Source organism: Microcaecilia unicolor, unplaced genomic scaffold, assembly GCF_901765095.1.
Source record: "Microcaecilia unicolor unplaced genomic scaffold, aMicUni1.1, whole genome shotgun sequence".
Classification (NCBI taxonomy): Eukaryota; Metazoa; Chordata; class Amphibia; order Gymnophiona; family Siphonopidae; genus Microcaecilia; species Microcaecilia unicolor.
The window spans coordinates 125,129-149,078 of record NW_021963084.1 but is presented as its reverse complement, the minus strand read 5'-3'; the positions used below and the strand labels follow the sequence as shown (position 1 = coordinate 149,078).

The following is a 23,950-nucleotide window of genomic DNA, read 5'->3' as shown; positions in this document are numbered from 1 at the left end:
GTGTGTAGTCTAGCCAAAGATAAGGTGTGCTGTAAATATTACAAGCAATGTGTGAGAAAGAAATGAGTATACTGTTTACCAATTTTGTGATCGTGGAATGTGCTGTCATGCTGAATATTGCTAATAAAAAGGCAAAGCTGAGAAGGGAATACAGAAGCTAGTCAAGTAAGGCTGCTAAACTTTGCAGCTGTGAGACTACTTCCCTGAAGCTTTAGCCATATAAATATTTTGGTGTCTGGTTTATTTTTTCCTCTTGTATAGACCTCGGGTTCCAAGACACAAGAGCTGAGGATGCACATATTAGGGACCAGAACCAGACCGCAGTGGTCATTTTCACGGTGGTGGAGCAGTTTGCAGCAGGTAGCTCTGATTGTGGGGTAGTTTGTAGACAGGTGGGGCAGTTGTAAGAAGGCAGTTGTAGGGGGTTAGGTTTTGAAGGTAGTGGGGAGTTGTGGGTGGGTAGTTTTTAGAATTGGACAGTTTACAGAGTTGTTCAGTGGAAGTCTTTAGGGATGGGACAATTTGCTGGAGTAGGTTTAGGGGGTGGAGCAGTTAAGGGGTGTTGTGGTAGTGCGGGTGTATGGCAGATGCAGGGGTGTGGGGGGGTAATATAGGCGGTATGACAGTTGCAGGGGATATTTTGTAGGTGTGGGGCAGTTTACTGGGTGGTAGGCATTTGAAAGGGGTAGTTTTTAGTATGGGGTAGAGGGGCTGTAGCAAACGGATAGCTTTTGGACTGTAGGGGCAATTTGAGGGGTATGGCAGTTGTGGGGATGCAGTTTGGGAAAGTAAAGAATGAGGCAAGGAAATCCGAAAGGTGGAATTCCCTAAAGATATGTTTCACTTTTTGTATACTAGAACTCCTTTTCCCATAGAAATGCATTGGGCCATTTGTATTTTTGTTGGGGCAGGGCTTATTTCTGTGGAACCCCCCCCCCCCCCCCCCCATTTCATTTTTGAATCAGATGTGTCCTTTTACTGATTTTCTCTACATGCCAAGTTTCAGCCTATTCTGTTAAATTTTCTATGTAAAAGAAGCTGGAACTCCTATCATACAAATTAATTAGACTCAGGTTATTTTGTGTGTGTGTGTGTGTGGGGGGGGGGAATTTATCTGGAACTCTCAGTCCAATTTAGCCCATTTTCAAACGTACCCCCCCCCCCCCCCCGTTTACTAAGCCATGCACTAATGCTGACACAGCCCATTTTGCTTTGAATGGGCTGTGTTGGCATTGTCGCACGGTTTAGTAAACATGGGGGTTAATGTGTCTTTTTACCGGATTTTCCCTCATGCCACATTTCGTCCCATTCTGTTAAATTTTCAGAGAGCTATTTTGCCCTCAAGCAGGCAGACAGACGGAGAATTCTTGACTCCTTCTGTATAATTCTTTCCATCTTCTGTTGGGATGGAAAGAATACAAAGATATTGTTGATTCATTCTCATAATTTCTACAGCAGACTTGCATATTGCTCAGAAGGAAACAATCCAACACTTATCATGCTATGAAAACCCAGATACTTCTAGTAGTAGAATGGTGAAAACTCTTTCAAGTGATGGCAGGGTGTGACTCACCTGCATTAGACTTTGCACAGCTCTGCAGGCCCCATCTTTATCCTCTGCAATACGAACACCTTTTCCAGTTGTCAAACCATTTGCCTTTACAACCAAGGCAGGGAAGTCTGCACTGTAAGCAGAGATAAGAGATTCCACTTGTAGTCAAAGATGCAAAACACCATGACCAAAAGAAGCGGCTTAACCATTCGACCAGGAGCTGCCTCAGGCTGCCAGCCATAAAGGGCGCCAAAATCCCCATCCACTGATAACATAGGCAGCTGAGAGACCTTGGTTTACAATTTTATAGCAGTAACAGCATTAATCATCACAATACACAATGTCTTTAATCTGGTATAACTCGGCCGCAGCTTTATTTATATACAAACATCTTACATATGGGTATACCAAGCCTCCCACAGCCTCTGGCTCAATGTCCATCCTCAGTCCGCCGTCCTACCAGGACTGACCAATCGTAACCTGAGCTCCCCGCCGTCTAGCAAGGGAGCTCCACCGTACTCGCAGCTGCCCCAGCTGCCTAGCTTACACCATCAGGCTTGGGTACCCCGCCAAAGCTGCGACAGTATAGAACAATGTACAGTAAACATAGCATAAATTGGGGAGGGAGGGCTGGGTGCACCTTGGAGCCCGGACACGAAAGAGGGCGTCCGGGCTCCTCCCCGGGGCTTTTATGCCCCGTTTTTTCTCCTCCCTCTCCCAGCGGGGTGCCCCTTTCACGCGACCACCTTGTACCTGTCCTGGGCACCCCGCTGGCCCGACCGCGCATGCCCCCTCGGTGCACGGCGCCATGTTATCTTCGGCTCCGTGCACCCAAGGGGGCACTGCACCTCTCTGTTCCATGGCCAATGCCTCACCTGGCATTATGATTAGGTGCTTCTGCCTTTCTCCTCCCAGCAGGTTCAGCACCTCTGATCTCTCTCTCAACCCTGCCTGCCCCTGGCCATGCAAACCTGCTGGCAGCAGAAATATGAAAAGAGGCAGCCTCTGGTCAGGCCTTGAGTGTTTCCTCAGTTAGTGTTCTGTTCACAGGAAATTGCAGCAAAGGAGATGGGACCAACAGAGGGAACACCAGGGGCTGGTTGGAGGCTGTCTGTCTTCACATTCCTAATGCTGGCAGGTTTGCAGGGCTGGGGGGGGGGGGGGGAAGGGGAGGAGAGGGTCACAAATGTGAGTAGAAGGGGTACTGCTGATGCAGTAGGTGGGGCACCAATGTGGGGAGGAGGTGGGGTGCTGCTGATAATGGGGGGGGGGGGGGGGGGCGGGTGCGGGACACTGAAGCAAATTGGCTCATGGAGCCCTACTCATTTATATTAGTGTTTCAGGTATTGCCAGTCTTGCAGAACAGAACATATTTAAGCAGGTCATATCTGTCCTCAGTCATCTCTTTTCCAAGCTGAAGAGCCCTAGCTGCTTTAGCCTTTCCTCATAAGAAGTTGTCCCATCCCTTTAGCATTTTCATTGTCCTTCTCTGTACCTTTCCTAATTCCACAATACTTTTGAGATGCTGTTACCAGAATTGCACACAGTATTCGAGATGCAGTCGCACCATTGAGCAATACAGAGGCATTATAACATTCTCATTTTTGTTTTCTATTCTTTTCCTAATAATTCCTAACATTTTGTTTGCTTTCCTAGAACATAAGAATAGTCATACTTGGTCAGACCAATGGTCTATCTAGCCCAGTATCCTGCTTCCAACAGTGGTCAATCCAGGTCACAAGTACCTGGAAAACCCAAAAGAGTTAAAATGGGATTTGAACTTGTGTCCCTTGGTTAATAGTCCACTGCACTAATTATTAGGCTACTCCTCGTCACTACACACTGAGCAGAGGGTTTCAACATATCGTCAACGATGACACCTAGATCCTTTTTCTGAGTGGTGACTCCTAATGACGCTCAGCCTATTGTATCCCTATGGGCTATTTGGCACTTGACGTACACTAATTCACTAGCGCACACTAGGGCTCATTTTCGAAAGAGAAAGATGCCTATCTTTCGACATAAATCAGAAGATGGAAGTCCTTCTCCCAGGGTCGTCCAAATTGGTATAATCGAAAGCTGATTTTGGACGTCCCCAAGTGCACTCCGTCGCAGGTACGACCAGAGTTCAAGGGGGCGTGTCGGAGGCGTAGCGAAGGCCGGACTTTGGCGTGCCTAACACTTGGACATCCTAGACCCATAATCGAAAAAAAGAAGGACGTCCCTGACGAACACTTGGACGTTTTCACCCGGACCTGTTTTTCTTACGACTAAGGCACAAAAAGGTGCCCGAAATGACCAGATGACCACCAGAGAGAATCGGGGATAACCTCCCATTACCCCCCCAGTGGTCACTAACCCCCTCCCACTCTCAAAAGATATCTGTAAAAATATCTTTTGCCAGCCTCAGATGTCATACTCAGCGCCATCAGAGCAGTATGCAGGTCCCTAGAGCAGTTTTAGTGGGTGCAGTGCACTTCAGGCAGGCGGACCCAGGCCCATCCCCCCTACCTGTTACGTTTGTGGAGGAAACAGCGAGCCCTCCAAAACCCACCAGAAACTCACTGTACCCACATCTAGGTGCCTCCCTTCACCCATAAGGGCTATGGTAGTGGTGTACAGTTGTGAGTAGTGGGTTTTAGGGGGGGCTTGGGGGGCTCAGCACACAAGGTAAGGGAGCTATGCTCCTGTGAGCATTTTATGAAGTCCATTGCAGTGCCCCCTAGGGTGCCCAGTTGGTGTCCTGGCATGTCAGGGGGACCAGTGAACTACAAATGTTGGCTCCTCCCATGACCAAAGGGCTTGCATTTGGTCATTTCTAAGATGGGCGTCCTTGGTTTCCATTATCGCTGAAAATCAGAAACGACCAAGTCTAGGGACAACCATCTCTAAGAACGACCAAAATTTAAAGATTTGGGCGTCCCCGGCCGTATTATCGAAACGAAAATGGACGTCCATCTTGTTTTGATAATACGGATTTCCCTGCCCCTCCATCGGGATGTTTTGCAAGGACGTCCTCAATAAAACTTGGGCGTCATTTTCGATTATGCCCCTCCACGCCATACTTTGTATTGTTATTTGAATATTTTTGCTGCTCTAATTGTCTATTGCTTATCTTTGATTTATTCTTACTGTACACCACCTTGAGTGAATTTGTTCAAAAAGGTGGTAAATAAATCCTAATAAATAAATAATAAACTGTTGGCATTTGAGTAATCCATTTTGAATGATAAATTGAAGCCACTGATGGAAGTATACAAGTGAAAAGATGGCTGCCATCAGCTAAGCTAAGTTTGCATTTGGAACAAGTTATTGAAGAAAATCTTGTTTAAAATTTGACACATTTGAGATTGCACTGTTCACACAGAAAATAACAACTTTTTAAATAAAAACCATGATTAAAAAGGAGGTTTGCTTACCAGTATCTACACAGCAGGATTTAGCTACCTGGGTTCCAAATGGTGGAACTCAATATCAAAAAAAAATAAGAAGCATTACAAATCTCCTCCAATTCAGAAAAGAAATGAAAACCTACCTCTTCAAAAAAATTTTACACCTAATCACAGAGATATTGTTGCCTTCCTTTGAAATCTACCTCTTCAAAACCTATATGAATAAATATCACCAAAACTCTACAACTGAACACAAAAGCTACCACTACCTTTTCCACTTCAAATTTTATGAACAGTCGTGCGGATTTTGTAATTGCCCATGTAGGACTAGATTCTGTATTTCACGCCTAAAAATTCGGTGCTGAAATTAACTTTGCTTAAGCATATTCTATAAAGTACGCTTTCATTTAGACGTACTTTATAGAATACGCCTAAATTTCCGTGTGGTTTATAGAATACGCCCATACGCCGTGCCCCCTCCCTACCCATCTTCGAATCAATGCTCAAAGCCCACCTCTTCAATGTCGCCTTCGGCACCTAACCACTACACCTCTTCTCAGGAAAACTTATCTACCCCAACTTGACATTTCGTCCTTTAGATTGTAAGCTCTTCCGAGCAGGGACCGTCCTTAATTGTTAATTTGTACAGCGCTGCGTAACCCTAGTAGCGCTCTAGAAATGTTAAGTAGTAGTAGTAGTAATATGCCGAGTGCTGGTCCATGCAACTAAATTTAGTCCCGGCCAATATTTGTTATTTTACCAGCATGGGAGACATGCCTAGGGTTGGAGAGTAGGCATGCCTGCGCTAATCGGGTAGCGCAGGCACATTACCGTGTGCTACCCGATTAGCGCAGGAGTAGTGCAGGAGCCCTTACCACCTCCTAAATAGGTGGCGGTAAGGGCTCCCTGTGGTAACGGCAACGTGCTAATGGGGAAATTAGCGCGTGGCCATTACATAAAAACCCCTGAATGCAGCCATTTTACTGCCATGCTAAAATTGACTACGGTGCACGGGAAACCTATGAGCGGCTTAGTAAAAGGACCCCATCTTGTAGTTGCGCCTACATATAGGTAAGAAAATAACCACACAATTTTATGAAAGGTCTTTTTTGCATGTAAAACCAGCTATACATACAGCAAATCTTTTAGAAATTATCCCCATAATCTGCCAGATTCTATATACTGTGTCTTAATTTCCACTTGGACATCAAACATATAAATGACAAGTGACCGACTCACCCGCAAATGCACAGTAGAGCCTGAACGTTGAGACAGGAAAAGTCCTAGCCCTGCCTCCACCAGCTCCAGAATTAGAAAGGAGGAGGAGTCAGAGGCGGGCGAGGGGCGGAGAGTACACAAACAGCCCGAACGCAAGTGGAGAGAAGGACGGGGCGTGGGAATCGGAGGGGGCATGGAAGGCGAGGGGCGGAGAGTACACAAACAGCCCGAACGTAAGTGAAGGATGGGGCATGGGAATCGGAGGGGGTGCTGTCGAAATCAGAGGGGGAAGGAGCAACGAATGAAGGCCCCACTCCCCGACATTGCCGCCGCCACCGCTCCCGCCCCCCTGCAGTGATATGAAAGCGCCTCTCACCTCCGTGTGAAAGCAGAACATTCTGCTGCCTGCAGCGCTTTCACACGGAGATGAGAGGCGCTTTCATATCACTGCAGGGGGCCCAGCACAGAGGGGGGCGGGAGCAGCAGCGAGGAGGGTAGCTGGACATGGGGGAAGGCCAGGGAGAAAGCAGGGTTGCTGGACATGGGGGGAGGGCAGGGGAGAGAGCAGGGTTGGTGGACGGGGGGAGGGGAGGACAAGGGAAAGAGGAGGGCTGCTGGACATGGGGGTACGGTAGGGGAGAGAGCAGGGTTGCTGGACATGGGGGGGACATGGGGGGAGGGCAGGGTTTGTGGACAGGGGGAGGCCATAGGAAAGAGGAGGGTTGCTGGACATGGGGGGAGGGCAGGGGACAGAGGAGGTTTGTGGGATATGGGGGGAGGGCAGGGGAGAGAGGAGGGTTGGTGGACAGGGTGGGGAGGCCAGCGGAGAGAGGAGGGCTGCTGGACATGGGGGGAGGGCAGGGGAGAGAGCAGGGTTGGTGGATGGGGGGAGGCCATAGGAAAATAAAAAACTCACCCGTTTTAACGGGCTTAACGGCTAGTAGTAGTAGTCGAAGCATATTCTATAACAATGCGCATAACTTAATTGGCTAACTAGCCAATCAGTGCTGTCAATTGGATGTTAGCAAGCAATTATCAGCACTAATTGGCATTAAGGTTTACGTGTACAACTTGCTAAGTGAATTCTGTAACACGGTGTGGTTAATTCTAAGTCGCATAGTTGAAAAGAGGGCGTGGCCATGTGCGGGGCATGGCCGTTTCAAAAATCTATGCACATTGTTATAGAATATACCTGCTCTATGCCAAGTAAAACATGGCGTAACTGACCATGACACAACCGGTTGTGTAGAGAGGCGCTTGGCGTATTTTATATACCACACGGAAATGTATGCCTATTCTATAAAATGTAGGCGTACTTTAGAGAATATGCCTAGGCGTATTTTTTTTACGTGCAGAATTTTCAGGCGCCGTATATAGAGTCTAGTCCAATATGTAATTCAATGAAATACCAGCTATGTCAGAACACTCCTCTCATGTAGTAATGTGTGACAGAGACCAATGATTTTATTTCACTTGTGCCCAGTGTGTTTCTTCTAGCAAAAAAGGTGCTGGTACTCAAATGTCAGGCCACCCTTCAGGGATGAGGTGATCACTGAGGGACTCACCAGACAATAGCCAGGACCCCTGCAACCAGTCACAGAATCTATGACAAGGCAGAATTTATGTGTAGAGCCTGAACTCTTTCATTAAAACTTGGGGACCATGGGCCAATTTCAGCACACAATGGAAAAGGTGCCGGTACTCAGTACCCCCAAGTACCCCCTCAAAAAAAGCCCTGCTGGTGCCAAAATCAGAGAGACGGACATTTACATAAGTACATAAGTGTTGCCATACTGGGACAGACCGAAGGTCCATCAAGCCATGTATCCTGTTTTCAACAGTGGCCAATCCAGGTCATTAGTACCTGGCAAGATCCCAAAACAAATTTAGAATGTGAAACTTAAGCAGGTAGGCCAAGCTTTACCCAGTAATAAAGCTGCATGCTTCATGGGGATTGGTGAAAGCTTTCCAGCGGGCACCTGGGATCCCGTGACGTTCCATAAATTCTTTGGCAAAACTCTTACTGGACTCCAGCTGTGCTGCCTTGGCTGTGGGACCAAAACATTTTACACCTGCTGAGGTCAAGTCGTCAACCAGCCCTAGCAATAAACAAGATATTACATCTCAGTTCTGCAGTTAACCAGAAAAAGTTAGCAATTCTGCACATCTCAGTTGCAAATGTATTAACTGAACCAAGTTAATAAATAGAAATAAAACTTTAAAAATGAAAGATAAAATATACCTTTTTATTTGACAATCTTAAATTTTTGACTAGCTTTAGGAGGCCAGAAACTTCTTCCTCAGGTCAGGATAGTATGAGCAAAACATAATATCAGAATATAGAAGTAAAACACAAACGCATTTCAATGACAAGTCTCAAGGGATAAGATGGGGGGAAGGAAGTGAGAAACAGGGAGAGATGGCTGGGTGATCAGAAGGCGAAAAAGCAATGCAATTTTACATAAGAACATAAGAGTAGTCATACTGAGCCAGATGCACTAACTCCACGGAAAAAGCCCTTCCCTTACTGATCCCTTAGCGAATCGGTAAAAAACGGGCATGCATGAAGGAAATCGCATGCAAATGAGCTGCTCGCTGTTAGCTCATTTGCACGCGATTTCCTTCCTAAGGAGGGGAAGCCAGTCGGCCAGAAGAGCATGCGCAGAGCAGCCAAGCGTAATGCTGGCTGCTCTGCGCATGCCAAAGATGGCTTCATACACGTCCTTCACTCAAAAAAAAGGACGTCCCTGACGAGCACTTGGATGTTTTTTTCTTCAGATTTTGTGATGGGCATCCGTCTCTTGGACGTCTTTTTCTTACGTGCCCGAAATGACCACATCAGAGAGAATCGGGGATCGGGACGTGCGAGGACGTCCAAATCAAAACTATTTGGACGTCCCTTTCGATTATGCCCCATCTTTTGCTCTTATTGTTCTGACCTCAGGAGTAAGGTTCTGCTTTCAAAAGCTAGTCAAAAAATGTATTAAGGGACCCTTGTACTAAGCTGCGGTAAGCATTAGCGCATGCTTACAACAGCAAAAGAGTGCTTACCATGGGATGCGTACAGGTGTCCCATGATCTTTTTTTCATGTGCGCACGATTCCCACACACTAAAAAAGAAACTTTACTTTTTTGTGCTGGGGGTGGGTCGGGGGCAGAGAGTAGGCATATACTGTGCTAATTGGTTAGCAATGCACTAACCGATTAGCACAAAAAAAGTGTAGTTAAGTGCACATGTGCTATTAGCCATGTGGAAGTTAATGCTGGAAATAGAAAAATCGGCCATTTTACCCACATGGCAAAAATGGTCTTAGCGTGCAGGATTGACATGCATAAGCACACGCTAAGGCCATTTTTTACCGGAGCTTAGTAAAAGGGCCCCTAAGTTAGTCAATTTTTACTTTCTTTTTATTTCTATTTATTATTCTTTAACACAGCTCCCGTAGCACTTTATAACAGAATTAGAAAGAGTAAAGAGAGTTGAAATACAATCCCACCATGGCTGCAGCATTACTGACTCGAGTTAGCAAAACCAAATAATACACACAGTGGCGTACCAAGGGGGGGGGGGGGGGGGCGGTCCGCCCTGGGTGCATGCCGCTGGGGGGTGCCGCGGTGCGCACCTGGCTCCAAGTTCGCTATCTTCGCTCGTTCGCTGCAGCTCCCTCTGCCCTGGAACAGGTTACTTCCTGTTCTGGGGCAGAGGGAGCTGCAGCGAACAAGCGAAGTTAGCGAACTTTTCGGAGCCAACAGGCGCGCGCCACGGCACCCCCCCTGTGGCGTGCACCCGGGGGGGGTGTCATTTCGCCGGGGGGGGGCGTGTCATTTCACCGGGGGGGGGGGGGGGCGCATCGGCGATCCGCCCCGGGTGCCATCCTGGCTAGGAACGCCACTGAATACACATTACACTCACACTTCAACTATAGGATTACTAATTGGCAAAAGCCAGAAGAAATGTTGAACTTTGCAAGACTGAGGTCTTAGTGGTCCTTTGATAAGGTGTGCTAACAGATGTGGAGGGGCATTTTCGAAAGGGACCTCCACGTTTCGATTTGGATGTCCTTGCAAAACGTCCCGATCCAGGGGCGGGGAATCCCGTATTTTCAAAACAAGATGGACCTCCATCTTTCGTTTCGAAAATACCATCAGGGACGTCCAAATCCTTAAATTTGGTCATCCTTAGAGATGGACGTCCCTAGACATGGTCGTTTCTGATTTTCAGCGATTTTCGAAACCAAAGATGTCCATCTCAGATACGACCAAATGCAAGCCATTTGGTCATGGGAGGAGCTAGCATTTGTAGTGCACTGGTCCCCCTGACATGCCAGGACACCAACCGGGCACCCTAGGCAGCACTGCAGTGGACTTCATAAATTGCTCCCAGGTACATAGCTCCTTTACCTTGTGTGCTGAGCCCCCCAAAACCCACTACCCACAACTGTACACCACTACCATAGCCCTTATGGGTGAAGGGACGCACCTAGAGGTGGGTACAGTGGGTTTCTGGTGGGTTTTGGAGGGCTCGCTGTTTCCTACACAAATGTAACAGGTGTGGGGGGGGGGGGGGGGGGGGGGGGATGGGCCTTGGGTCCTCCTGTCTGAAGTGCACTCACCCACTAAACTGCTCCAGGGGCCTGCATACTGCTGTCATGGACCTAAGTATGACATCTGAGGCTAGCATAGAGGCTGGCACGAAATATTTTTACAGATATTTTTTGAGGGTGGGAGGGGGTTAGTGACCAATGGGGGGGTAAGGGGAAGTCATCCCCAATTCTCTACGGTGGTCATCTGGTAATTTTGGGCACCTTTTTGTGCCTTAGTCGTAAGAAAAACAGGTCCGGGTGAAAATGTCCAAGTGTTCGTCAGGGACGTCCTTCTTTTTTTCGATTATGGGTCAAGGACGTCCAAGTGTTAGGCAAGCCAAAGTCCCTCCTTCGCTACGCCTCTGACACGCCCCCTTCAACTCTGGTCATACCTGCGACGGAATGCAGTTGGGTACGTCCAAAATCGGCTTTCGATTATACTGATTTGGACGACCCTGGGAGAAGGACTTTCATCTTCTGATTTATGTCGAAAGATGGGCATCTTTCTCTTTCGAAAATGAGCACATTAGTGTGCGCTACTGAATTAGTGTACATCAAGTGCCAAATAGCCCATAGGAATACAATAGGCTGAGCGACATTTTTAGCGCACACTAAATCCATTAGCGTACCTTAGTAAAAGGACCACTTAGAAGTGCTGGTTCACAATATTTAATGCATTAGGAAATTTCTTTCATCACATAATTTATCAGATCAATATCAATACAATGTTTTAAAAAAATGTTTCTGTATATATATTGTCAATTTTTTCCTGGGGCGGGGTGAGATTGCACAGCAGTTTCACCTTGTGCTTTTAGGTTTCCAACTCACCCAGAACCTGCCCTGTGCCCCTCCCCCTGTTTGATTTTTAAGGTACAAAATAGACTAGTGTTTCCTGTATTGGCATCAAAGCTACATGTATACAAGCCTAGACGATTATTGAGAACTGGAGAGCAATACTTGTTTGATGTGGCTTCCTACCATGTCATTAGATTGGAGGGATATAGAAACAAGAACTTCGTTATAGTTGGTCCAATGTTTGGAATACATTCCCAAAATGGTTGAGAGCGCTTCAGAGTTTGACTGAATTTAAGAAAGAAAGTAAAACTTTACTATTTATTGAGGCCTATGATGGACTCTAACTTGTTCAATACTAAAAGCACAACACGTTGATATATTTCGGTGCTGGAGCATTGAGAATAATCTATATTAAAAGAGTGAATCATGTCTGCATTGAGTTTGTTAGTTATGTTGTGAAATGTGTATGAACTGTATTATTGTGCATGTAATTCTGGAATCCGCCTAGAACTTTGACGATATTTGCGGAATATAAATTTTTAAATAAATAGATGAAAATATCGCCTGAGTTTTCATTTTCTATTTTTACTTCCTCTGTCAATTCCCTTCTGTCCTAGCTACTACAGCGACCAATCCTTTGGCTGAGGACCCTCTGGAGCCTGCCAAATATGTGCTCATGAGTCAGTGGATAGTAATGTCGCTGTTGTATGATGAATGTAATTCCCTGCCATGGGCTGCGATGCTACCTCTTCTGTTGGCCCAGACCTAAGACTAACCCATTGGGCTTAGTAATCCATTTGTTAACAGTCTGGATATTTCTAAGCAAACAGTTTGTGCTAACTTTACCAGCAGCAAGGGGAGCCTCTGGTCCAACCACCACCATTCCAATATTGTGGTCTACGCAGAACTGGGTGAGGATAGTATGGTTGCTGATTAGCACAGCTGCAGAGGGGAAACAAACATAAGCAACTTATTAAGAAGCTGTACAAATGCCGGGGCCTCTTTCATAATAAGGATATAGCGGATCTAAAAAGGCACAGAGAAGAAAGAGGTCAGACAGCTGGACAATTTATTGTAGGGGCCTTGTACAAAGGTGTGCTAGCGTTTTTAGCGTGCGCTAAATGCTAGAGACGCCCATAGGAATATATGGACATCTCTAGCGTTTAGCACGTACTTATTTTTAGCGCACACTAAAAATGCTAGCACGCCTTTAGAAAAGGGGCCCTTTGTGAGTTAAGACTGAGCAGCTAGAAACACTTTGAAAAAGAAGAGATTAGCTGACATCTGATCAGTTTCTACAAATTTGAAAGATTAATGTATGGATCAATATGACCGTATTGTTACTGCTGGCTATTAAAGAAACATAGGAAAATGTAGGCAGGTAAAGACCACATAGCTTATCCAGTCTATCCATCCATGCCATCTACTCTCCTTATCACTCCCTTTGAGATCTTATGTACTTCAGATACTGTTTTTGTCTCCACCAGTTCCACCGGGAGGCCGTTCCATGAATTCACCACCCTTTCCATGAAGAAGTATTTCCTCAGGTTACTTCTGAGTCTATCCCCTTTCACGTTCATCCTATGCCCTCTCATTCCAGAGCTTCCTGTCAATTGAAGGAGACTTTTCTCCTGCGCATTTAAGTGCATAGGTATTTAAATATCTATCATATCTCCCCTCTTCCGCCTTTCTTCCAACGTGTACATATTGAGATCTGTGAGTGTGTGCCCATACACTTTATGACAAAGACCACTGACCATTTTAGTAGCTGCCCTTTGGACCAACTCCATCCTGTTTATATCTTTTTGAAGGTACACAATATTCTAAATGAGGTCTCACCAGAGTCTTATGCAGGGGCATCATCACCTCCTTTTTCCTACTGGTCATTCCTCTCCCTAGGCACCCAAGAATTCTTCTAGCTTTCACTGTCACTTTTCTACCTGTTTGGCCACCTTAAGATCATCACATATGATCACACCCGAGCCCCGCTCCTCTTTCGTGCACAAACGTTCTTCACCCCCATAAACTGTCCTGTTCCCTTGGGTTTCTGCAGCCCAAATGCATGATTCTGCAGTTTTTAGCATTAAATCTAAGCTGACAAATTCCAGACCATTCCTCTAGCTTCGCTAAGTCCTTCCTCATATTATCCACATCATCACGACTGTCTACCCTATTGCAGATTTTGGTATCATCCACAAAAAAGCTAACCTTACCAGACAGCCCTTTAGCAATATCGCTTAGAAAAATGTTAAAAAGAACCGGCCCAAGAACCAAACCCTGCGGCACACCACTGGCAACAAACATCCTTTTCCTCAGAATGAGTTCCATTTACCACTACCCTTTGTCGCCTTCCATTCAACCAGTTCCTAACCCAGTCAGTCACTTCAAGGCCCATATTGAGGACACTCAGTTTATTTATTAGTCGTCTATGCGGAACCATGTCAACGGGTTTGCTAAAATCTAAATACACCACATCTAGTGCTTTCTTTCGATCCAACTCTCTAGTCATCCATAGTAACATAGTAGATGACGGCAGAAAAAGACCTGCACAGTCCATCTAGTCTGCCCGACAAGATAAACTTATATGTGCTACTTCTTGTGTATACCTTACCTTGATTTGTATCTGCCATTTTCAGGGCACAGGTCGTAGTCATAGAAATTTAGTCAGATTTGACTGACAAGACCTGCCTCTAGTGAAACTTATGTTGCCTTGGGTCCTGTAATCCACTGGATGAGAAAACTTTACTAGTCTCTGTTTTTTAAAAATGTTTCTATTAATTTGCTTACCACAGAAGCCAGAGTTATCAGCCTGTAGTTCCCAACCTCTTCTGCTTTTGAGAAGAGGGACCACATCTGCTCTTCTCCAGTCCTCCGGGACCACTCCCGACTTTAGAGAAGTATTGAAAAGGTCAGCTAGAGGAGTCGTTAGAACAGTGGCGTACCAAGGGGGGGGCGGTCCGCCCCGGGTGTCAGCGGGTGGGGGGTGCTCCGCGAGAGCCGACAGCTTTTTTTTTTTTTAATCCGTGCACTGTGCAGCGATCGCCGATGCAGGCAGCGCCTCGCGTCTGCCCTGCATGAACTGAAAAGAGGAAATCGCTTTGCTGACGTCGGGCCTTCCCTCGCTTGTTGTCCCGCCCTCGAGGAAATAGGAAGTTATCTCAAAAGAGGGCGGGACAACAAGCGAGGGAAGGCCCGACATCAGCAAAGCGATTTCCTCTTTTCAGTTCAAGCAGGGCAGACGCGAGGCGCTGCCTGCATCGCTGCACGGATTAAAAAAAAAAAGCAGGGTGGTGGCTTTAGGGTGAAGAGGGCTCAGGCCTCTCGACGGAGGGGGGGCTCAGATGGGAGAGGGGGGGCTCAGAGGGGAGAAGGGGATTGGTGAGGGTGCTCAGAGGGAAGAAGCGGATTGGGGAGGGTGGTCATAGGGGAGAAGGGGGTGCTCATAGGGGAGAAGGGGATTGGGGAGGGTGGGGGTGCTCATAGGGGAGAAGGGGATTGGGGAGGGTGCTCAGAGGGGAGAAGGGGATTGGAGAGGGTGGGGTGCTCATACCGTAGGGGAGAAGGGGATTGGGTAGGGTGCTCATAGGGGGGAAGGGGATTGGAGAGGGTGGGGGTGCTCATACCGTAGGGGAGAAGGGGATTGGGTAGGGTGCTCATAGGGGAGAAGGGGATTGGAGAGGGTGGGGGTGCTCATAGGGGAGAAGGGGATTGGGGAGGGTGGTCATAGGGGAGAAGGATTGGGGAGGGTGGGGGTGCTCATAGGGGAGAAGGGGATTGGGGAGGGTGGGGGTGGTCATAGGGGAGAAGGGGATTGGGGAGGGGAGTGCTCAGATGGGAGAAGGGGTCTGGGGGTCTGACAAGGGGGCAGGAGGGAAAATGGGTCCATGCCTGGGGCAGGTGGGAGAATGGGTCTGGGGCTGAAAAGGGGGGATGAAAGGCATGTGGTGGATGAAGGGGGCTGGAACTGGGGGCTGAAAAGGAGGGTATTTGGGATAAGGGGCTAGTACTGGAACTGGGGGCTTTAAAGGGGACAGGGAGAACTGGCTGGGGCTGAAGCTCGGGACTGATGGGAGAAAAGGGCTGGGGACTGGTGGGATAGTGGGGCTGAAAAGGGGGGCAGGTGGGAGATGTGGGCTGGAACTAGGGGCAGGTGGAATAAGGGGGCTGAAAAGAGGGGGCAGAGAGAGAGGGGACAGACCCTGGATGGAAGTGGGGAGCGTGAGGGAGGGCAGACCTTGGATGGATGGGAGAGGGAGGGCAGACGGATTGAAGGGGCAGAGAGAAAGGGCAGATGGTGGGTGGAAGGGGGAGAGAGAAAGAGGCAGACTGGGGTAAATGGTGGATGGAAGGGGCAGAGATAGAGGGCAGATGTGGATGGAAGGAAGAGAGAGGGCAGACAGTGGATGGAAGGAGCAGAGAGAGAGGGCAGACACTGGATGGAAGGGACATTAGAGAGGGCAGACACTGGATGGCAGAGAGTGAGCGAAGACATGCTGGATGGAAGGAAGACAGTGAAAAGAAGATGAGGAAAGCAGAAACCAGAGACAACAAACTGTAAATATATACAGTGGGGGAAATAAGTATTTGATCCCTTGCTGATTTTGTAAGTTTGCCCACTGACAAAGACATGAGCAGCCCATAATTGAAGGGTAGGTTATTGGTAACAGTGAGAGATAGCACATCACAAATTAAATCCGGAAAATCACATTGTGGAAAGTATATGAATTTATTTGCATTCTGCAGAGGGAAATAAGTATTTGATCCCCCACCAACCAGTAAGAGATCTGGCCCCTACAGACCAGGTAGATGCTCCAAATCAACTCGTTACCTGCATGACAGACAGCTGTCGGCAATGGTCACCTGTATGAAAGACACCTGTCCACAGACTCAGTGAATCAGTCAGACTCTAACCTCTACAAAATGGCCAAGAGCAAGGAGCTGTCTAAGGATGTCAGGGACAAGATCATACACCTGCACAAGGCTGGAATGGGCTACAAAACCATCAGTAAGACGCTGGGCGAGAAGGAGACAACTGTTGGTGCCATAGTAAGAAAATGGAAGAAGTACAAAATGACTGTCAATCGACAAAGATCTGGGGCTCCACGCAAAATCTCACCTCGTGGGGTATCCTTGATCATGAGGAAGGTTAGAAATCAGCCTACAACTACAAGGGGGGAACTTGTCAATGATCTCAAGGCAGCTGGGACCACTGTCACCACGAAAACCATTGGTAACACATTACGACATAACGGATTGCAATCCTGCAGTGCCCGCAAGGTCCCCCTGCTCCGGAAGGCACATGTGACGGCCCGTCTGAAGTTTGCCAGTGAACACCTGGATGATGCCGAGAGTGATTGGGAGAAGGTGCTGTGGTCAGATGAGACAAAAATTGAGCTCTTTGGCATGAACTCAACTCGCCGTGTTTGGAGGAAGAGAAATGCTGCCTATGACCCAAAGAACACCGTCCCCACTGTCAAGCATGGAGGTGGAAATGTTATGTTTTGGGGGTGTTTCTCTGCTAAGGGCACAGGACTACTTCACCGCATCAATGGGAGAATGGATGGGGCCATGTACCGTACAATTCTGAGTGACAACCTCCTTCCCTCCGCCAGGGCCTTAAAAATGGGTCGTGGCTGGGTCTTCCAGCACGACAATGACCCAAAACATACAGCCAAGGCAACAAAGGAGTGGCTCAGGAAGAAGCACATTAGGGTCATGGAGTGGCCTAGCCAGTCACCAGACCTTAATCCCATTGAAAACTTATGGAGGGAGCTGAAGCTGCGAGTTGCCAAGCGACAGCCCAGAACTCTTAATGATTTAGAGATGATCTGCAAAGAGGAGTGGACCAAAATTCCTCCTGACATGTGTGCAAACCTCATCATCAACTACAGAAGACGTCTGACCGCTGTGCTTGCCAACAAGGGTTTTGCCACCAAGTATTAGGTCTTGTTTGCCAGAGGGATTAAATACTTATTTCCCTCTGCAGAATGCAAATAAATTCATATACTTTCCACAATGTGATTTTCCGGATTTAATTTGTGATGTGCTATCTCTCACTGTTACCAATAACCTACCCTTCAATTATGGGCTGCTCATGTCTTTGTCAGTGGGCAAACTTACAAAATCAGCAAGGGATCAAATACTTATTTCCCCCACTGTATTTTAATTATTTTGCTTTAGGATATAGTATTGTAGCTGTGTTAATAAATGTTTATAAGTAGAACATGTAAATAAGGTCATCTTTTTATTGGACTAATTTTAATACATTTTGACTTAACTTTCAGAGAACAAAACCCCCTTCCTCAGGTCAGGATAGGATAATGTAACAGCACTATACTGTATTGACCTGAGGAAGGAGATTTTGGCCTCTGAAAGCTAAATGTATTAGTCCAATAAAATGATATTATTTGTTTTATTTCTATTTGTTAATTTGTAAAGTGGTGATTGGTATTTGTTAGTTTTTTCAAATTTACATCTGCTGTCTTTATATTTTGCACAGTACTAGGGGACATTTTCTGTTTCTGTGGTGTTGCATTGTATGCAGAGTCTGGCATCTTGGGAGTTCAGTTTAATTTTTGTCTAAATAGAAAGTTTATTATTACTTATTCTATAGTGGATTAGGGTATATCTGTGTTTGTGAAAAAGACATGGCTTTCAGTTGGCATTGACTGTGCAGGATCGACGATCTGTATTATTCTGTCTGGTTTTATTTTACAATAGGTAAATTGATGTTCTAGTGCTCACTGTAGTGTTTAAGATGCTTTCCTTTTCCTTGTGTGACTCGTAGAAATTACTGCTTATGGTATGGTAGAATCGCTCTATAGGTCCTGATGTTTTGTATTCTCCGTATGCCTAGTACTGGATTTGGGGGGGGGGGGGGGGTGTTAAAAAATGACCGGCCCCGGGTGTCAACTACCTTAGGTACGCCACTGCGTTAGAACTTCCCTAAGTTCCTTCAGTACCCTCAGATGTATGCCATCCAGCCCCATCGCTTTGTTCACCTTTAGTTTAGCCAGCTCCTTATGAACACAGTCCTCTGAAAATCATTCAGGGACTACCACCCCTCCATTCCTATTTGTGTTTGTCTTCTGTGATCCCACTCCCGGTCCTTCAACTGTGAACACAGAACAGAAATAGTTCAGGTCATGTTCAGGTCATCAAGAGAGACTTGATGACCTGAACATGTATACTCTGGAAGAAAGGAGAAACAGGGGTGATATGATACAGACGTTCAAATATTTGAAAAGTATTAATCCGCAAACGAACCTTTTCCGGAGGTGCGAAGGCGGTAGAACGAGAGGACATGAAATTAGATTGAAGGGAGGCAGACTCAAGAAAAATGTCAGGAAGTATTTTTTCATGGAGAGAGTAGTGGATGCTTGGAATGCCCTCCCGCGGGAGGTGGTGGAAATGAAAACGGTAACAGAATTCAAACACGCATGGGATAAACATAAAGGAATCTTGTTCAGAAGGAATGGATCCTAAGGAGCTTAGCCGAGATTGGGTGGCAGAGCCAGCCTGTGGCGGGAGGCGGGGATAGTGCTGGGCAGACTTATACGGTCTGTGCCAGAGCCGGTGGTGGGAGGCGGGGCTGGTGGTTGGGAGGCGGGGATAGTGCTGGGCAGACTTATACGGTCTGTGCCCTGAAGAGGACAGGTACAAATCAAAGTAGGGTATACACAAAAAGTAGCACATATGAGTTTGTCTTGTTGGGCAGACTGGAGGACCGTGCAGGTCTTTTTCTGCCGTCATTTACTATGTTACTATGTTAAGCAATGCCACTTTGTCTTTATCAGCTTCTACATATTCCTCTGCTTCACCTTTGAGTCTCACAATGCCACTTTTACACTTCCTCCTATCACTAGCATAGTTTTAAAAAAATGTCTTGTCCCCCCATTTTATTGTATTGGCTATTTTCTCTTCTATTTGCATCTTTGCTTTCCTGACTACTCTACCAGCTTCTCTTAGCTTTTCCAGGTATTGTTTCCTGTCTTCCTCTTATTGCAATCTCTTGTAGTTTGCAAAGGCTAATCTTTTTTTTATCTTTTCAGCCACTACTTTTGAGAACCAAAGTAGCCTCTTTTTATGTCTTACTTTTATTTACTTTCCTTACAAAAAAATTTGTTGCCCTTATAATAGCTCCTTTCAGTTTTGCCCACTGCTTTCCGACTTCTTCCAGATGTTCCATCTAGATAGTAATCTCCCATCTGAATAAACTTAGGTTGTTTTTTTTAAAGTCTACAACCTTCATTTTTGAATGCACCCTCTCCACACCTATCTTTATATTAAACTACACCATCTGGTGATCACTGGATGCCAGATGATCACCTACTATAACATCAGAAAAACTCTCCCCATTAGTAAGCACTAAGTCCAGTATGGCCCCATCCCACTTGGGTTCCATTGCTACCTGCTGGAATAGTTCTTTCTGTAGGGAATCCGGGATCTTCCTGCTTTTTAAAAAATATATATTTATTTAGAAAGAAACAGTGTAGAGTGGAAACAGTCAAAAACAAATGATAACTCATCAGGCCCAACCTAGTAACATAGTAGATGATGGCAGAAAAAGACCTGCACGGTCCATCCAGTCTGCCCAACAAGAGAACTCATATGTGCTACTTTTTGTGTATACCTTACCTTGATTTGTATCTGTCTTTTTCAGGGCACAGGCCGTATAAGTCTGCCCAGCACTAGCCCCGCCTCCCAACCACCAGCCCCTTGATTTGTATCTGTCTTTTTCAGGGCACAGACCGTATAAGTCTGCCCAGCACTAGCCCCGCCTCCCAACCACCAGCCCCTTGATTTGTATCTGTCTTTTTCAGGGCACAGACCATATAAGTCTGCCCAGCACTAATCCCGCCTCCCAACCACCAGCCCCGCCTCTGCCATCCAATCTCCGCTAAGCTCCTGAGGATCCTTTCCTTCCGAACAGGATTCCTTTATGTTTATCCCACGCATGTTTGAATTCCATTACCGTTTTCATCTCCACCACCTCCCAAGGCAAAACAAATTACAGGAAACAACAATCAAATAGCCTGTATAACATGAGTGAGACCCTGACCCATGAGCCAAGAAGAACAAAGTAGAAAGCATGGGTCTCAGTGCATCAGTTCCCACAGCCCACACTGTGTCATTTTTAAGAACATACCCCTGCAGTCATACAGCCAATCTGATCCCACAGTAGGGATACCCCAATCAACATCCTTTACATAGCAGTTAAGCCCCACCCACCACACCACCATTTTGAGGTGGCCTCTGCAGGAGGAAGGGGGGAGTACTAGTCCCTCCTTTTGTTTGAGACTGGTCACTTTTTTTAAGGTACGAGGGACCTTGGAGACTTGGGAGAGAAACTAGGGGAAAGAGAAATGGGACTTGATATACGGCCTTTCTGAGGTTTTTGCAACTACATTCAAAGCGGTTTACATATATTCAGGTACTTATTTTTGTACCAGGGGCAATGGAGGGTTAAGTGACTTGCCCAGACTCACAATGAGCTCCAGTGGGAATCAAACTCAGTTCCCCAGGATCAAAGTCCATTGCACTAACCACTAGGCTAGCTTTCAGGGGTAGGCTGGGCTGGGCTAGGCCTGGCAAGGGCCTTACTGGACCACCAAGGTTTATTTTTTTGGGGGGGAGGGGCAGGTGCGGGTCCACTGGATCTCCAGGTCCCTATGTCCTTGGGGAAAGTGCTGGGGTCCAACTGGACCACCATGGTTTTTAGAGTGTTTGAGAGGGGGGTTGGCCAGGTTGCTTCGCAAACCTTAATGCTGGGGTGCCCTTCTTTGATGTGCTTCCTGCTGAGCATTGGGAAGGAATAGCCAATGATGCAATCAGCATGCATCTGTATGCTCATTGTGTTATTCCTTACCGTGCTTGTTCGGTCCCATGCTCTGGGCCTCCGAACATCCAACACTGGAAAATGCAGGTGCTAGGCTAGCGCTAATGGCCTCTAGTGCCCGAGTTTATTTTTGAACATCTGCCCGTGAGTGCTTTGAAAATTCGCCTCTAAGTAAATCTAGTGGTTCAGAACACCAATCGGAGTGTTTTGTCTTACTGACTGTAATGAATACAGTATGCGTGGAACAATTACTTACAGCCTCCTGTCATCTGTCAGGCCCAGCCCTATTCCTGAACTAATACATTTTTGTTATGTAAGTGGATCCCCCATACACAAGGGATCCCCTGCCCTTATAATTACATTTCCTAAAATATTAATTCACTTTGTACTGTAGAGGTAAAAAATGAGTGCCAAATGTTCCTTACCTGAATTGGAGATCTTTCCGAGATTAGCTGTTCCTGCATTTCCCGGGGCAACAAAGACATGTTTCACTTGTGGAGATGCTGCCAACTTCCAGGCCAGAGCATGTTCTCTGCTCCCACTGCCAATTACAAGCACTCGATCTGCCATTGCTATACGTGAAAACAAGAACACAAGTAATTCATAATGCTGAGTTCTGAAGGCAGAAAAATTGCACACAGAAAGGCACAATAAGCTGGCATGTCGCATCTAATGAAACTTTGAAAACACTACAGCATTGCCATATCATAAAAGCACTGGGATCACGATTGTAAGAGAATGATGGAGAATAAAGAGTTTGTGATCACCTGGTTCATTCCTATTCCAACCAATATAAAGTTGGATGCAAGAAAATCGGATATACTGGTAACGGGGAAAAACATTGGAAGAGCACTGATTGTAGAATGTCAGTTCCAAACTTATTCAGTAAATAAGGTGGCAAGAGAAAAGATCCTCAGCTACCAAGAAAAGCAGTCAGAGACCAAGAAAATATGGCAGAAATATATAGAAACTAGTAAAAAAAGGCCCGTTTCTGACACAAATGAAATGGGCGCTAGCAAGGTTTTCCTTGGAGTGTGTATGTTTGAGAGAGTGTGTGATAGAGTGACTGTGTGTGAGAGAGAGAGAGAGAGTGTGTGAATGTGCAAGTGTGTGTGTGTGACAGAGCGTGAGACTGGGTGCGAGTGCGTCTGTGAGAGAGAGATTGAGACTGGGTGCAAGTGTGTTTGTGAGAGAGAGTGTGTGTGTGAGAATGAGAGTGTGTGCCAGGGACCCCCCTCCCTTCCTTCTCCCCCCTCCCTCCCTCCCTCCCGGTTCCAGGGTCATCCCCTCCCTCCCTCCCTCCAACTTTCAGGGTTGTCCCCCCCCTCCCTCCGTCCGACTTTCTTTTACAGACAGCTTTTACAGGAGCATTTTTTTTTCGCGCTGTGGCGAACATTTCCGAATCATAGCACTTTGATGTGTTGAGGCATTTGACCTGCATGATTTATACACTGCAGAATCAAATTTTGACCCCTGAGGCAGGTGTCTTTTGACGCCGAAACACGGCCCGTGTCAGGTCACCTGTTAATAAAGTACTCCTGTTGTCCTAATCTTGAAGGCCCAGTGTTGCTTTTTTCGTTTGTCCATGGATATTACAAATGATGTTATACATTGGCCTCTGAGGTATCCCTCAGCCTCACCAATCTGAAGCCCTAATGCTTTATCTCTTCCATGCTGAGTTTTGCTTAAGAAGTGACTGGGAGACAGTTTCCGTTTATAAATAAAACCCCCTCCAGTATATATCATTTTTGCCTTGCTTTCTCTTTGTACCAATATTGTAATTTCTTTTCTTTTACTTTCCTTTATGTTTCTTAAATTATAAACTTCACAGTAGTGCTGTTTGTATGATGTGCAGTTTCTCACACCTGTGCAAATAGAAGAAGGGATGAAAAAAAACAATAAGACAAATTGTCCATAAAAATAATATGATCTAATTACAAAAATAATATGATATTTTCAGTGGAGTGAAAACCCCCTGCTCTCCTCTAAGCAGTTTTCTCTACACATTCACACCACTTAACCATCTATCCCCCATTCAATCCGTTCAGAACTCTGCTGCACGTCTTATATTCCGCCTGAACCGTTCTACTCATATCACCCCTCTCCTCAGGTCACTTCACTGGCTTCCGGTCAGATACCACATACAGTTCAAGCTTCTCCTTCTTACCTACAAATGCACTCAGTCTGCAGCCCCTCGTTACCTCTCTACCCTCATTTCCCCTTACGTTCCCGCCCGAAACCTCCGCTCACAGGACAAATCCCTCCTCTCAGTACCCTTCTCCACCACCGCCAACTCCAGGCTCCGCTCATTCTGCCTCGCCTCACCCTATGCTTGGAATAAATTTCCTGAGCCCTTACGCCAAGCCCCCTCCCTACCCATCTTCAAATCCTTACTCAAAGCCCACCTCTTCAATGTTGCTTTCAGCACCTAACCTTTATACCCGTTCAAGAAATCTAGACTGCCCCTATTTGACTGACTGTACATTTGTCCATTAGATTGTAAGTTCTTTGAGCAGGGACTGTCCTTCTATGTTAAATTGTACAGCGCTGCGTAACCTTAGTAGCGCTTTAG

At 46.4% G+C, this 23,950-nt stretch overlaps 1 protein-coding gene across 1 annotated transcript in view; it reads right to left on the bottom strand.

The window, feature by feature from the left end:
* Positions 1-21,948, bottom strand: part of LOC115458905 (trifunctional purine biosynthetic protein adenosine-3-like) — an 81,727-nt gene extending 59,779 nt beyond the window's left edge. Inside the window, exons 1-4 of the mRNA XM_030188751.1 lie at positions 21,804-21,948; positions 12,387-12,482; positions 8,087-8,261; positions 1,574-1,685 (exon numbers count right to left, since the gene is read on the bottom strand). Of these exons, the coding sequence (XP_030044611.1) occupies positions 1,574-1,685; positions 8,087-8,261; positions 12,387-12,482; positions 21,804-21,948 (528 nt within the window). The remainder of the gene's footprint in view (positions 1-1,573; positions 1,686-8,086; positions 8,262-12,386; positions 12,483-21,803) is intronic.
* Positions 21,949-23,950: the final 2,002 nt, after the last annotated feature.